This window comes from Callorhinus ursinus, unplaced genomic scaffold, assembly GCF_003265705.2.
Source record: "Callorhinus ursinus isolate GAN/ISIS: 27379988/994484 unplaced genomic scaffold, GSC_fseal_2.0 scaffold9, whole genome shotgun sequence".
Lineage (NCBI taxonomy): Eukaryota > Metazoa > Chordata > Mammalia > Carnivora > Otariidae > Callorhinus > Callorhinus ursinus.
Window position 1 is genome coordinate 61,371,992 of NW_027397071.1, and position 17,086 is coordinate 61,389,077.

Genomic DNA, 17,086 nt, shown 5'->3' on the forward strand with positions numbered 1-17,086 from the left:
CCCCCTCCCCCTGCGTCTATTTTCCGAATATCACCTCGGATTCACGTGTCTGCACGTCCTACCTTGCAGAAAGTGGTTGCTTTTCTGTTCAGAGAGTTGCTGCTCTTCTTTTCTTCGATCTCCTGTGAGTTTTAGGTGTTCAGAATGTTTTGATCCCTATCTAGTTGAATTCCTGGGAACAGACGAAATTTAGGTCTCCTACTACTCTGCCATCTTGTTCCTTCCCCCCTTCTTCAGCATTTTACTGGAAGTTCTATTTAGTGTAATAAGTCAAAAAAAGGAAGTGAAAGACTTCAGTTTGTAAATTGAAAATGAAGAAGAAAAAAGTATTATTGTTGTATGACATGGTTTTGTGCAGTTAAAATCATAAGGAATCTACAGGAAAAACTACTTCAAGTAAATCAGTATATAATTTTAAAAATGTAAAAAATAATTTTAAAAGAAATTAAAAATACCCGTTACAATAGCATTCAGAAAACACTTAGGGATAAATTAAAACATATATAGGATAAATATTACTGAGAAAATAAAGAAAACCTAAATTAAGTGGACAGATTTTTATTCATCAGATGTCTCAGTATTGTTAAGATATTAGTTCTCCCCAAATTGATTATAGTCACTGCAATCCCCGTAAAAATCCTAGCTGGCTTTTTGGATAAAAATTGACAAACTGATCATACATTTATATGGAGAATAAAAGACCTGCGATAGCTAAAAAGTTTTTGAGAAGCAGCAAAGATGCTTATCTCTTTCCAAGATTTAATATAAGTACAGTATCCTTACTGGCAGGAGATTAGACATATATATAGATGAATACAACACAATAGAGTTCTTAAATGGATTCACAGGTGTAACTAATTGACTTGTGACAGTTACCAAAGTAATTCAATAGGGAAAGGGCTTTTTTCTTTTTTTAAAAATTGTGGCCAATTTTACATAACAAAATTTATTATTTGTAGTTGGACCCCTATACACTGCTAATGGGAAGGTAAAATGATTCATGCTGTGGAAAACCTTTTGGTGGCTCCTCAAGAAGTTAAGCCTAGTTACCATATGACCCAGCAGTTCTACTCATTGATATATATCCAAGAAAATTAAAAACATCTATCCCCCAAAAAATGTACATAAATGCCCATAGCAGTATTTGTTCTTTTTTTTTTTTTAAAGATTTTATTTATTTATTATAGAGAGAATGAGACATAGCATGAGAGGGAAGAGGGTCAGAGGGAGAAGCAGACTCCCTGCTAAGCAGGGAGCCCGATGTAGGACTCGATCCCAGGACTCTAGGATCATGACCTGAGCCGAAGGCAGTCGCTTAACCAACTGAGCCACCCAGGTGCCCAGCAGTATTTATTCTTAATAGTCAAAATACAGAGACAACCCAACTGTCCATCAATGGATAAATGGATAAAAAATATGCTCTAGACATACATAAAAGGAATGAAGTATTCATACATGCTACAATGTGGATGATCTCAAAAACATACTAAGTCAAAAAACCAGACACAAAAGGTCAGATATTGTATGATTCCATGGATATGAAACCTCCAGGAGGGTTAAATCAATAGAAACAGAAAGCAAAGTGGTCATTGCAAGGAACTGGGAGGAAGAAAGAATGGGGAGTGACTGTGTAACAGGCATGAGGTTTTCTTTCAGAGTAATGAAAATGTTTCAGAACTTGATAAAGGTGGTGGTTGTATGACCCTAAATGTACTAAGTACTACTGAATTGTATACTTTAAATCGGTAAATTTTATGTTACGTGAATTTCAGTTCAATTTTGAAAAATGTATTTCTTCATGGTAAGGGGTTCAGTTGTAGTACAAAATAATATTCCCTGTTTTAAAAAACCAGTATTCTATGTAGGAAAGCAAGGGTAGAACCAGATAGATGTGCAAGGAGAGGTGTAGGCAAGAAATGGGAAATGAAGAGACCAGGAGAGTCAGGTATTAAAAAATGTGAGCCAAAAAACATTAATGTACTTTCTAATTATTAATGACTAATTCTGAATGAGGGAATATGCACAGTTAACAGCAGTCTAGAACTATAAAAGGAATCATACAAAGGAAATACATTTACCGATTTGGCTTATCTGTTGTGGCACAGAAAGAAACTAGTTGGTGGTATCTGAAGGAATATTCTGGGTCTTTCTCACTATAGGAATTTCCTGGGGAAAAAAACTGATCCAGAAAAATCTAACATGCAGTAATAAATAATGAAGAAGGGAAGGGCACTGCATCAATATCCAGTTGTCTCTGCACTGTTTGATGAATAAACTGTTCTTTACCTATTGAATTATTTTGGCACCTTTTTCAAAAATCATTTGCCTATAGATGTATGGTTTATTTCTGGACTCTCAGTTCTGTTAGTGTATATATGTCTGTGTATATATATGTATACATGTCTGTTGTACATATGTCTCTTCTATGTCAGTATCACACTGGATACTGTAGCATTGTAGAAAGCTTTGAAATCAGGAGTTGTGAGTCTTTCGACTTTGATTTTTTTTTCTTTTTTCTTTTCCCTCAAGATTGTTTTCACTCTTCTGGGCCCCTTGAATTTCTTTGAACTTGAGGATCAGCTTTTCCATTTTACAAAAAAGACTCTTGGAATTTTGATAAGGATTGTATTGAATATGTACGTTTCTTTGGGTAGTAAGTATTATCCTCTTAATGGTATTAAGTCTCCCAAGCCATGAAGACTGGATGCCTTTTCAGTTATTTAGGTATTTTTAAATTCTCTGAGCAGTGTTTTATAGTTTTCAGTATAAACGTCTTTTACTTATTTGGTTAAATTTATTTCTGTATATTTTATTCATTTAGACCATATCATAAATGGAATTATTTTCTTATTATTCTTTCCAGATTATTCATTGCTAGTGTATGGAGATACATCTAAATTTTGTGTGTTGATCTTTTATCCTGCAACTTTGCTGAATTTATTAGCTCTAACAGGTTTGTGTGTGTGTGTGTGTGTGTGTGTGTGTGTGTGTGTGTGTGTAGTCCTTAGAATTTTCTGTTTAAGATCATATCTGGGAATAAGGGTATTTCTACTTCTGCTCTGATTTTGATGTGTTTTATTATTTTTTTTCTTGCCTTATTGATCCAGCTAGAATTTCCAATATAATGTTGCATAGAAGTGGCAAGGGTGGGCTTTCTTACCTTGTTCTTAATCTTAGGGTAAAGGTTTTTAGTCTTTCATCATTGAGTATGCTATTAGTTGTAGGTTCTTCATAAATATCTTTTATGTCAAAGAAGTTCCCTTTATTCATAATTTATGTGTTTTTATCATGAAAGATTGGATTTTTCAAATAGTTTTCCTGCATTGTTTGAACTGATTTTATTTTGTTTTGTTTTGTCTTTCCTTCAGTCTTTATGTGGGTGTAATGATTCCTCTGTGTTGAACCACTTTTGCAATCCTGGAATAAATCCCCTTTTAATATATTCTGGTTTGTTAGTATTTTGTTGAGGATTTTTGCATCTATATCTACAATGGATATTGGTCTGTAGTTTTCTTTTTTTGTGCTCTCTTTGTCTGACTTTGTTGTTAGGATGCTTCTGACCTCATAGAATGACTTATGAAGTTTTCCCTCTTTAGTCTTTTGGGGAAGATTTATAAGATTAGTGTTAATTCTTTATATGGTAGAATTAAGCAGTGAAGCCATCTGGTCCTTGGCTTTTCTTTAATGGGATGCTTTTGATTACTGATATAATCTCTCTGTTATAAGTCAATTTGGATTTTCTGTTTTTTCTTGAGTCAGTTTTGGTAGATAGTATGTTTCTAGGAATTTTTTTCATTTCATATAGGTTATCTAATTTGTTGACATGTAATTATTCATAGTATTATTTTCATATTTGTATTTCTGTGAGGTCAGTAGTAATATTACTGCTTTCGGTTCTGGTTTTCGTAATTTGAGTCTTCTCTCTCTCTCTCTCTTTTTAAAGATTTTATTTATTTATTTGGCAGAGAGAGAGATAGCGAGAGAGGGAACACAAGCAGGGGGACTGGGAGAGGGAGAAGCAGGCTTCTTGTGGAGCAGTGAGCCCGATGTGGGGCTCAGTCCCAGGACCCCAGGATCATCACCTGAGCCGAAGGCAGACGCTTAATGACTGAGCCACCCAGGCGCCCACTTTTTTTCTTATTCAGTCTAGATAAAGGCTTGTCCATTTTGTTAATCTTTTTGAAGAATCAGTCTTTGGTTTTGTTGATTTTTCTCTTATTTTTTTCTATTCTTTGTTTTATTAGTCTCTAATTTTTATTACTTTCTTCCTTTTGCTGGCTTTGAGTTTAGTTTTTTTTTCTGTTCCTTAAGGTACAAAGTTAGATTATTGATTTTAAATCTTTTTTTAAGATTTTATTTATTTGAGAGAAAGTGTGCAAGTGGGGGGGAGTAACAGAGGGAGGTAGACAAGCAGACTCTGCACTGCGTGCAGAGCCCACATGTTAGCTCGATCCCATGGCCCTAAGATCATGACCTGAACTGAAACAAAGTGTTGGACGCTCAACTGACTGAGCCACCCAGGTGCCCCTTAAATCTTCTTTTTAAGAAGATATTTACAGGTATAAGTTCCCTTTTGGTCATAATAGATTTTGTATGATTTCAGTCTTTTAAAATTCATTGAAACTTGTTTTCATATGTTCTATCTTAGAGAATGTTCCATCCACACTTAAGAAAAATATGTATTTATGTTTTTTTCGGGTAGAGTGTTCTATAAATATTATATCTATTCAGTTTATACTATTTTTCAAGTCCTCTATTTCCTTATTGATGTTTATTGAAGGTAGGATATTGATATCTTCAGCTGTTATTGTAAAACTGTCTATTTCTTCTTTCAATTCTGTCTATTTATTCTGGAGGCTCTGTAATTAGGTATGTATATACTTCTTATTTTTATACCTTCTTGATGAATTTTTTATCAGTATATAATGTCCTTTTTATTCTCTTATAAAATTTTTTTAGTTAAAGTCTACTTTATCTGATATTAGGATAGCCAGCCATCCTTTCTTTTGGTTATTAACTGCACATATATTTTTCCATTCTTTCACTTTTCACCTCTTTGTATCTTTGAATCTGAAGTGAGTCTTCTGTAGACAGCATATAGTTGGATCATGTCTTTTTATCCATTCTGCTAATCTCTGCCTTCTTATTGGAGAGTTTAATCCATTTACACCTAAAATAATTACTGATAAGGATGCCTTTAGTTCTGCTATTTTGCTATTTGTTTTTGGCCTATCATTCTTTTTTCCTCAATTTCCTCAGTTCTTTACTCTCTCTCCTTTTTGTTTATTTGACTTTTTTGTATTGTACTGTTTTGATTCCTCTTTCATGTATTTCTGTATATTTTTTAGTTATTTTCTTAGTGGTTACTCTAGGGGTTATAAATAGCCTGTCCAATTTATAACAATCTATTTTGAATTAATACCAGCTTAGCTTCTGTAGTATATAAAAACTGTTCTTGTACAGCTCCATCTCTCTTTCTTTTTGTTCATTTTTCTTCTTTGATTTTTCTTTGTGCTCCCCAGCCTAGACAATTGCATTTGATCTTCAAGTTCTCTGATCTTTCTTCTGCTTTCTCAGAGTTGCTATTGAAAGCTTGTAGTTAGTTTTTCATTTCAGTTATTGTACTTTTCAACCCCAGAATTTTTTTCTTTGGTTCCTTTTGAAGTAATTTGTATCTCTTTATTGATAGTCTCTATTTGTTGACACACTGTCTTTCTGGTTCCCATTAGCTCTTTGTTCATGGATTCTTTGAACTCAGAATATTTAAGATGATGATTGAAAAGTCTTTGCCCAGTAAGTCTACTGTCTCTTCTTCCGCACAGACAGTTTCTGTCAGTTTCTCGTTTGAATGAGTCATACTTTCTTATTTCTTAGCATACATCACTATTTCCTTTTTAAAAAGTGATTATTTTAAATATTATAATGTAATATCTCTGGAAATTAGATTCTTCCTCCTCCACCTTATGGTTTGTTTTTTGTTGCTTTCTGTGGGTTGTTACCTGTTTATGAACTTTTCTAAACTATTTTTGTAATTATTTTGGTGGTGAGCTGTCTCTGTCTTAGTCTGCTTGGGCTACCATGACAGCATATCATAGAGCAGATTTATTTTCTCATAATTCTGAAGGCTGAAAGTCTGAGATCATGTTGCCAGCATGATTGGTTTCTGGTGAGAACTCTCTTCCTGACTTGCAGATGGCCACCTTCTCCCTTGGCTCTCACATGGCAGGGAGAAAGAGAGACAGAGACAGAGACAGAGAGACAGAGAGAGAAAGGAAACACCCGCTGGTGTCTCTTCTGATAAGAGGCACTAATCCCATTATAAGGGGGCACTAATCCCGGTATGAGGGCCCCACCTTCATCACCTCATTTAAACCTGATTATCTCCCAAAGGCCCCCCCGCCATCTCTCAGTACCATCACAGTGGGGATTAGGGGTTCAACATATGAATTTTGGTGTGTATATGAGGGTGGGGCACAGACAATGGGTACATAATGGTCTCTGAAATCTTTTCTTCTTTAGCTGTGGTCTGCTAGTAGTATAAGAGAGATTTCCTTGACTATCTGAAGTAAAAAAAAAAAAAGAAAATCCTTTCTTAGTCTTTGCAGACTGGGTCTGTGTTGGAGCGCTCTGACACTTAGGCTGTTTACACGTCTGTCTTTACTTCCTGTTTATGCTGAGCCTAGAGATGAGCCAGTAGTTTTCTCAGGTCTTCTCTGAGTAGGTTTCTTGCCTTGCACATATGCATGGCTTTCTAAATTCCCAGTGTTTTTTAATGTCCTAATTTCCCAAAGAAACTCTCTTGCCGTTTTTTCTTGCAGGTTTTTGGTATGTCTTGTTGTTTGCCTCAACTGGAATATTTTGTCCCAGGTGGCAGTGAGGTTTTCATTTGCCCTAAAAATTTCTCTGAAGAGGGGCGCCTGGGTGGCTCAGTCGTTAAATGCCTACCTTAGGCTCAGGTCATGATCCCAGGGTCCTGGGATCAAGCCCCGCATGGGGCTCCCTGCTCAGTGGGAAGTCTGCTTCTCCCTCTCCCACTCCCCCTGCTTGTGTTCCCTCTCTCGCTGTGTCTCTCTCTGTCAAATAAATAAATAAAATCTTAAAAAAAAATTTTTTTTTTTTTCCTGAAGAATGCCCTCTGCATAGCTGCTTTTCTGTACTAAGAGATTTTCAAGTTGATAAAATAAAGGAGAGAGCCTTGAGTCAGTTCTTCAGGTAGCCCTGCACAGGTCACAGCAGACAAAAAAATTTTTTTAGAACAGAGTCTGCTTTGCTCCCTCTAGAACCAGAGACCAGGGTTTAACTGTTGGAATGTGGGCTAGTATATTCAAGACTGCCACAGAGCCAAGAGAGGGAAAGGGAAATAAAAACATCACAAAGCTTTCACATTGTTTTGAAGTACTTTTTTCATGTTTTAGCATTTGTTTGATTGATGTAAACCTTTGACTAATTTCCAGAATTTTGAGAAATTTGGTTCTGACAGTTTTTGCTCCATTTTTAGCTGTTTCTATGGAGGGGACAGGCCCTTGGAACTACCTCCTATATGTTTTTCTGAGGGGGAAAAAAGGGTGATGTCATTGAGGAAGTGTATTTTGCTGGTGTTTTCTGATATTTGTTGCTGTTAGGCTCACAGTTACCCCCCTATAGTTTTTCTCTCCTGTTCCTCCTGTGCAGCTTCTGCCCTATCTTAACTCCTTCTTAGCTGCTTTTATGAGTATTTTAGAACCTTTGGGTTATTCCTGTTTTTTCGTTCGGCTTAAAATAAGGATTGCATTTTTTTTCTCTTTAAATTTATTGTTATGTTAACCACCATACATTACAACATTAGTTTTTGATGTAAGGATTGCATTTTTTAATGTCTTGTTTGCTTTGTTGCATTTTTATGGTATCCAGGAATCAAATTTTGTTCCCTTTACTCCCCAAATTTCCCTCTTAATGCTTGTTATCAACCCTTACTCCTACCCCAAGCCTCTGGTAATAATTAATATGTTTTCTGTTTTTATAATTTTGTCTTTTCTAAAATGTCATATAAATGGAATCATACAGTATGTATCCTTTTGAGCCTGGCTTTCACTTAGCATAATGCATTTGAGAATTTCTCCACATCATTTTGAGTTCAAATCAATAATTTGTTCATTTTTTGTTGCTGAGTAGTTTTCTGTTGTATGAATGTATAGTTGAAGGACATTTGGGGTGTCTTCTGTTTTCAGTGATTATGAATAATGCTGTGGTAAACTTTCATTTTATAATTTCATGTGAACATAGTTTTAATTTCTTTTGGATAAGTAAATACCTAGGAAGTGGGATTACTGTGTTATAACTTTCTTAGATATTGCTAACCTGTTTTGTAAAGTGGCCACATAATTTTGATATACATGTGTACATCACACATATGTCAGTGTACGAGAGTTCTGATTTTTCTGCATCTTTACCATCACTTGATATTGTCAGTGTTTTGAATTTTAGCACTCTAATGTATGGAAGTGGAATCTCTCTATGTTTGTTTTATATTTTCCTATTGAGTAATGCTTTTGAGCATTTTTTCATGTATATTTTTGTATCTTCTTTAGGGAAGTTTCTGTTGAAATCTTTAGCTATTTATTATTTATTTTAATTGAGTTTTGAGAATTCTTATATTGTGGTTATTAGTCCTTTGTTAGATGTGTTGTGCAGTTATTTTCTCCCAGTCTTTGGCTTGCTGTTTCATTTCTTAACAGTGTTTTTCAAAGAGCAGTTCTTAATTTTAAAGAAGTCCATTTTATCGATTTTTTGGGTGTTGCTTTTGCTGTTGTATATAAAGCTCATGAAGATTTCTTCCTATGTTTTCAGTACTAAAAATAGAATGAAAGTCATAAATAATTAAAAAGTTTTTAGTATTCATGTTAAAATAAAAAAGAAGCAGGTGAAATTAATTTAAACATTGTTTTAATTAAGCCAACATTTTCAAAATTGTCATCTCTATACACATTGAATAGAAAATTATTACTATATTTAAAGATTTTATTTTTATGTAATCTCTGTATCCAACGTGGGGTTCGAACTTATAACCCTAAAATCAAGCATTGCATGCTCTACTGATTGAGCCAGCCAGATGCCATGAAAAATTAATAATAAGTATTTACATTTTTATTTTTGTACTAAGTCCTACTCGCATGTGTATTTAACACAGCACATACTAAGTCAGTTGAGGTGCATTTCAAGGGTTCACTAGCCATGTATGTCTAGTGGTTACCATAGGAGACAGCACAGATCTGCAAGTCTTAGAGTTTTAGGTTTTACTTTATTTTATTTTATTTATTTATTTTTTTAGGTTTTACTTTAAATCTGTTATTTATTTTAAGTTAAATTTTGTATAAAGTATAAGGTATAAGGTATGGATTGCAGTTCTTCTTTTTATATGGTTGTCTGTCAGAAACTTTTTTTTTTTTTAAAAGTAGGCTCCATGCCCAGCATGGAGCCCCATTAGAAACTTTTTAATAAAAGTTGTTCTGGGCAATTAGAAATCTTGAGATCATTCTGGGCTCCAAAGCTCAACATTTAAACATACTTTCTTTTATTGCTTTAATTTATTGTTTTTTGTTTCAGTGCAATGTAAATTTATTTTGTAATTAACAATTTTCAAACCATATTTATAAATTGCTCAGAAGTGTTAGGCATTTAGTGGCTTTATTCATATACCTTTCTAAAACTGAAATAACACATTATGCTTTTTTATCTTTTTAAGATTAACCTCCCCATTCCCAAACCTGTATCTAAAATTTTCACTTTGCTTCCAGGCATGTACTGGCATTGAAAACATTGATGAAGCTATTACATTGCTTGAACAAAATAATTGGGACTTAGTGGTAAGTACTTTTATCTTTTCTCTTTTTTCCAGCTTTATTGAGATATAACTAATGTATAACATTGTGTAAATTTAAGGTGTATAATGTGATGATTTGATATACATACATGTCGTGAAATGATCATCACAATAAGGTGAGTTAACACATCCATCACCTCATGTGGTTACTTTTTTTGTGTGTGGTAAGAACTTTGGAAGATTTACTCTTTTATCTATTTTCAAGTATACAGTGTAGTGTCGTTAACTATAGTTACCTTGCTATACATTAGATCACCAGAACTTACTCATTTATACTTGGAAGTTTGTATTCTTTGATCACCTTCACTCACTCTCCCTAGCAACCACCAATCTAATCTGTTTCTGTGAATTCCATTTTCTTTTAAATTCCACATATAAGTGAGATCATACAATATTTGTTTTTCTCTCTCTGAGTTATTTCAAGAAATTTTTTCTTTTTTTGGACCAGTAATCAAATTTTATTAATTTTTCAATATCTTTAATGTTCCTTATAGATGATTTAGCATACCATAATCCATTTATAACTCTAATCTAAATGAATAAAATCTAAATGTCTTTAATATGAAGTTTGTAATTAGTTCAGTATTAAATTACTAAATTATTATGAATTCTTAGATAATTTAAATAATTGTTAAAGTTGTTCTCTTATGTTACTGTGTATTAAGGTTCTTCTTCCCCTGTAATATTTTGGTGGAGATGCTTGTTAGGAGAGAAAATGCAGACTTGTCTAAATGTCAGAATAAGTCTATTTGATGTTTTCCCTTCACTTCCTGGGGCCCACACTGATGATCACTCCTTTCTAAAGCTATTAAAGAAGTGACATTTTGTTGGGTGTTTTTAAAAAAAATTTTTTTTAAATGAACTTCAGAGAGTTTATTATAGAAGTCTTTTAGTTTTTTGCGGGTGGGGAGGCAGTAACTCAAAATCAAATCCTGGCACAGCATTACACATTCACAGAATTGTAATTTACTTACAATTGCAAGGCACACTAAACATGAATTGTTTAACAGTATAGGAACAGCACTAGTTGTGTTGGGATGACACAGGTGTCCCTCAGTGCCTTTGAAGTCCTAAAAAAGTCTAAGTTACAATTTTGAAGAAGTGTTAATTTTCAAAAGTCAAAACTTGAAATGTGTGCTTAGAACTGAGATTAAATATGTAGATAGTTTCAAGTCCATGCATGCATGGACTTATATAATCAACTATCAATTGTCTGTGTTTTGTGTAGATTTACTATTAACTTTTTTTACTCAAAATGTAAAAGCCTCTATTTTCTACTTGTACAAGTAATTAACATTTTCTAGTATATTATTCAAGGGTATTTTCTCTTAATTGTGTGATTAAAATTACTTTTTATATAAATGAGGTAATTCTCCTACTATTTTGAAATCTGCACTTTTCAATTAATAATCCATCATGGATGTCTAAGTAAATGTGATTGCTCATTCTTTATAATGTTCATTTAATGTTTGCATGGTATTCCAAGGGGTGGTTATAGCATAATAATTTTACCAGTCAGTGCTATGCTGTTAGACATTTGGGGTTTTGCAGTATTTTGCTATATACACATTACTTTAGAGAATATTCTTGGACATTCATCCTTGCATACTTAACCCATTATTTTCCTAGAAGATATTGAATAAATTCAATTCATAAGTGTATTTCTGTGTCAAATTATCTGTGTGTGTATATATATATATATACACACACTTTATATATATATATAATTTAATTTATTTAGGTTTTTGGTATTTATACTTTAATTGCTTTCCAGGATGGTTGCACTAATTTAAATCTCTGTCAAATATATACATTTTTGAGATTGCTTATTTCATTAAACCAGAGCTTCCTTATTTTTCATTTAGGGCATGTTTGGACATTTGTCAAAATTTATAAATGTTTGTGTGGCCTGACTCCAAATCCATGCTTTTACCATGCTGTAATCTTTTAAAAAAATATTTTTATATTTTTTAAAAAAGTTTTTAAGTTAATCACTTGCTACTCATCATGACAAGGATACTCTGTAATCCCCTATCACATATTTCACCCATCCCTCTGCCCACCTTCCCTTTGAGGTGACCATTAGTTTGTTCTCTATAGTTAAAAGTCTGTTTCTTGGTTTGTGTGTGTTTCTCCTTTTTTTCCCCTTTACTCCTTTGCTTTGTTTAAGTTACACATATGAGTGAAATCATATGGTATTTGTCTTTTTCTGACTGACTTATTTCACTTAGCATTATATACTCTAGGTCCGTTCACGTAGTTGTAAATGGCGAGATTTCATTCTTTTTTATGGCTGAATAATGTTCCATTGTGTGTGTGTGATATACATACACACACCACATCTTCCTTATCCATTTATCTGTTGATGGACATCTTTACTCTTTCCACAGTTTGGCTATTGTGGACATTGCTGCTATAAACACAGGGTGCACATACCCTTTCGGATCCCTACATTTGTATCTTTGGGGTAAATACCCAGTAGTGTAATTGCTGGGTCGTATGGTAGCTCTATTTTCAACTGTTTGAGGAACCTCCATACTGTTTTCCAGAGTGGCTGCACCAGCTTGCATTCCCACCAACAGTGTAGGAAGGTTCCCCTTTCTCCGCATCCCCGCCAACATCTGTCGTTTCCTGACTTGTTAATTTTAGCCATTCTGACTGGTGTGAGGTGATATCTCATTGAAGTTTTGATTTGGATTTCCCTGATACTGAGTGATGTTGAGCACATTTTCATGTGTCTGTCGGCTATTTGGATGTCTTCTTTGGAAAAATGTCTGTTCATGTCTTCTGCCCATTTCTTGATTGGATCATTTGTTCTTTGGGTGTTGAGTTTGATAAGTTCTTTATAGATTTTGGATGCTAGCTGTTTATCTGATATGTCATTTGCAAATATCTTCTCCCATTTTGTCGGTTGTCTTCTGTTTGTTGACTTTTTTTTTTTGCTGTGCAAAAGCTTTTTACCTTGAAGAAGTCCCAATAGTTCATTTTTGCCCTTGCTTCCCTTGCCTTTTGGCGATGTTTCTAGGAAGTTGCTGCGGCTGAGGTCGAAGAGGTTGCTGCCTGTGTTCTCCTTTAGGATGTTGATGGACTCCTGTCTCACATTTAGGTCTTTCAACCATTTTGAGTCTATTTTTGTGTGTGGTGTAAGGAAACGGTCCAGTTTCATTCTTCTGCATGTGGATGTCCAATTTTCCCAACACCATTTGTTGAAGAGACTGTCTTTTTTCCACTGGACATTCTTTCCCGCTTTGTCGAAGATTAGTTGACCATAGAGTTGAGGGTCCATTTCTGGGCTCTCGATTCTGTTCCATTGATCTATGTGTCTATTTTTGTGCCAGTACCATACTGTCTTGATAATGACAGCTTTGTAATAGAGCTGGAGGTCCGGAATTGTGATGCCACCAGCTTTCCTTTTCTTTTTTAACATTCTTCTGGCTATCCGCGGTCTTTTCTGGTTCCATACAAATTTTAGGATTATTTGTGCCATATTTTTTGAAGAAAGTTGTTGGTATTTTGATGGGGATTGCATTAAATGTGTTTGATTGCTCTAGGTAGCATAGACATCTTCACAATATTTGTTCTTCCAATCCATGGGCATGGAATGTTTCTCCATTGTTTGTGTCTTCCTCAATTTCTTTCATGAGTATTTTATAGTTTTCTGAGTACAGATCCTTTGCCTCTTTGGTTAGATTTATTCCTAGGTATCTTATGGTTTTGGGTGCAATTGTAAATGGGATCGATTCCTTAATTTCTCTTTCTTCTGTCTTGTTGTTGGTGTATAGGAATGCCACTGATTTCTGTGCATTGATTTTATATCCTGCCACTTTACTGAATTCCTGTATGAGTTCTAGCAGTTTTGGGGTGGAGTCTTTTGGGTTTTCCACATAAAGTATCATATCATCTGCAAAGAGTGAGAGTTTGACTTCTTCTTTGCCATTTTGGATGCCTTTGATTTCTTTTTGTTGTCTGATTGCTGTGGTTAGGACTCTAATGCTATGTTGAATAACAGTGTTGATAGTGGACATCCCTGCCGTGTTCCTGACCTTAGGGGGAAAGCTCTCATTTTTCCCCATTGAGAATGATATTTGCTGTGGGTTTTTCATAGATGGCTTTTGATATTGAGGTATGTACCCTCTATGCCTATACTCTGAAGAGTTTTGATCAAGAAAGGATGCTGTACTTTATCAAATGCTTTTTCTGCATCTATTGAGAGGATCATGTGGTTCCTGTTCTTTCTTTTATTAATATATTGTATCACACTGATTGATTTGTGGATGTTGACCCAACCTTGCAGCCCAGGGATAAATCCCACTTGTTCGTGGTGAATAATCCTTTTAATGTACTGTTTGGATCCTTTTGGCTAGTATTTTGGTGAGAATTTTTGCATCCATGTTCATCAAGGATACTGGTCTGTAATTCTCCTTTTTGATGGGGTCTTTGTCTGGTTTGGGGATCAAGGTAATGCTGGCCTCATAAAATGAGTTTGGAAGTCTTGCTTCCATTTCTATTTTTTGGAACAGTTTCAGAAGAATAGGTGTTAATTATTCTTTAAACATTTGGTAGAATTCCCCTAGGAAGCCATCTGGCCCTGGGCTTTTGTTTGTTGGGAGATTTTTGATGACTGCTTCAATTTTCTTAGTGGTTATAAGTCTGTTCAGCTTTTCTCTTTCTTCCTGGTTCAGTTTTGGTAGTTGGTACATCTCTAGGAATGCCTCCATTTTTTTCCAGGTTATCTAATTTGCTGGCATATAGTTGCTCATAATATGTTCTTATACTTGTTTGTATTTCTTTGGTGTTGGTTGTGATCTCTCCTCTTTCATTCATGATTTTGTTGATTTGGGTCATTTTTCTTTTTGATAAGTCTGGCCAGGGGTTTATCAATCATGTTAATTCTTTCAATGAACCAACTCCTAGTTTGTTGATCTGTTCTACTATTCTTTTGGTTTCTGTTTCATGGATTTCTCCTCTGATCTTTAATATTTCTCTTCTCCTGCTGGGTTTAGGCTTTACTTGCTGTTCTTTCTCCAGCTCCTTTAGGTGTAGGGTTAGGTTGTGTATTAGAGACCTTTCTTGTTTCTTGAGAAAGGCTTGTATTGCTATATACTTTCCTCTCAGGACTGCCTCTGCTGTATCCCAAAGATTTTGAACAGTTGTGTTTTCATTTTCATTTGTTTCCATGAATTTTTTTTAATTCTTCTTTAATTTCCTGGTTGACCCATTCATTCTTTAGTAGGATGCTCTTTTGCCTCCATGTATTTGAGTTCTTTCTGATTTTCCTCTTGTGATTGAGTTCTAGTTTCAAAGCACTGTGGTCTGAAAATAGGGAATATTCCCAATCTTTTGGTACCAGTTGAGACCTGATTTGTGACCTAGGATGTGATCTATTCTGGAGAATGTTCCATGGGCAGTAGAGCAGAATGTGTATTCTGTTGCTTTGGGATGGAATGTTCTGAATATGTCTGTGAAGTCCATTTGGTCCAGTGTGTTATTTAAAGTCTTTATTTCCTTGTTGATATTTTGTTTAGATGATCTGTCTATTTCAGTGATGGGGGTGTTAAAGTCCCCTACTATTATTGTATTGTTATTGATGTGTTTCATTGCTTTTGTTACTAATTGGGTTACATTATTGGCTGCTCCCATGTTAGGGGCATAGATATTTACAATTGTTAGTTCTTGTTGGATAGATCCTTTAAGTATGATACAGTGTCCTTCCTCATCTATTACAGTCCTTGGTTTAAAATCTAATTTTTCTGATAAAAGGATTGGCACCCCAGCTTTCTTTTGGTGTCCATTAGCATGGTAAATGGTTTTCCACCCCCTCACTTTCAGTCTGGGGGAGCGCTGGGTGTAAAATGAGTCTCTTGCAGACAGCGTATCGATGGGTCTTGTTTTTTCATCCAATCTGATAGCCTTTGTCTTTTGATTGGGGCATTTAGCCCATTTACATTCAGGGTAACTATTGAAAGATATGAATTTAGTGCCATTGTATTGTCTGTAAGGTGACTGTTACTGTATATTGTCTGTGTTCCTTTCTGGTCTCTGTTACCTTTAGGTTCTCTCTTTGCTTAGAGGACCCCTTTTAATACTTCTTGTAGGGCTGGTTTCGTGTTTGCAGATTCCTTTAGTTTTGTTTGTCCTGGAAGCTTTTTATCTCTCCTTCTATTTTCAATGACAGCCTAGCTGGATATAGTATTCTATATACTGGCTGCATATTTTTCTCATTTAGTGCTCTGAATATATCCTGCCAGTCCTTTTCTGGCCTGGCAGGTCTCTGTGGATAGGTCTGTTGCCAGTCTAATGTTTCTACCATTGTAGGTTACAGATCTGTTCTCCTGAGCTGCTTTCACGATTTTTTCTCTTTGTCTCTGAGACTTGTAAGTTTTACTATTAGATGTCGGGATGTTGACCTAATTTGATTTTGAGGGGCGTTCTCTGTGCCTCCTGGATTTTGATGCCTGTTTCCTTCCCCACATTAGGGAAGTTCTCTGGTATAATTCGCTCCAATATACCTTTTGTGTCTCTCTCTCTCTTTCTTTTTCTTCTGGGATCCCAATTATTATTGTTTTATCTTATGGTATCATTCATCTCTCGAATTGTGTCCTCGTGATCCAGTAGTTGTTTCTCTTCTTCTCAGCTTCCTTATTTTCCATCATTTGGTCTTCTGTATCAGTAGTTCTCTCTTCTGCCTCATGTGTCCTGGCAGTTAGAGCCTCCATTTTTGATTTCACCTCATTAATAGCCTTTTTGATTTCAACTTGGTTAGATAATTAGTTCTTTTATTTCTCCATAAAGGGTTTCTCTAATATTTTCCATGCTTTTTTTGAGCCCAGCTGGTATCTTTAAAATCGTCATTCTGAACTCTAGTTCCAACATCTCACTAATGCCCATATTGATTAGGACTCTGTCAGTCTGTACTGCCTCTTGCTCTTTCTTTTTTTTTTTTTTGAGGTGATTTTTTCCATCTTGTTATTTTGTCCAGAGGAGAATAGATGAATGAGAGAACAAAATGCTTAGAGGGTAACAATGACCCCAGAAAAATACACACTAAGCAAATCAGAAGAGCCCTTAAACCAGGGGAAGAAAGGGAAAGAAAGAAAAAAGAAAAAGAAAAAAAATAAAAGAAAAATTAAAAGATAAAAACAAAAAGAAAAGAAAACCAAAAAAACAGAATATAGATCAATGCCACACACTAGATTTTGGGCGTATTTTCGTCTGTTAGAAGAAAGT

The 17,086-nt window shown here is 34.8% G+C and overlaps 1 protein-coding gene across 7 annotated transcripts in view; it reads left to right on the top strand.

Moving 5' to 3' along the window:
- The window catches only part of FAF1 (Fas associated factor 1), a 487,148-nt gene that overhangs the window by 70,343 nt on the left and 399,719 nt on the right, over window positions 1–17,086 (top strand). For all 7 annotated transcript variants that reach the window (XM_073896766.1, XM_025871569.2, XM_025871572.2 and 4 more), the window contains exon 2: window positions 9,774–9,842. In XM_073896766.1, coding sequence (XP_073752867.1) covers window positions 9,774–9,842 — 69 coding nt within the window. The remainder of the gene's footprint in view (window positions 1–9,773; window positions 9,843–17,086) is intronic.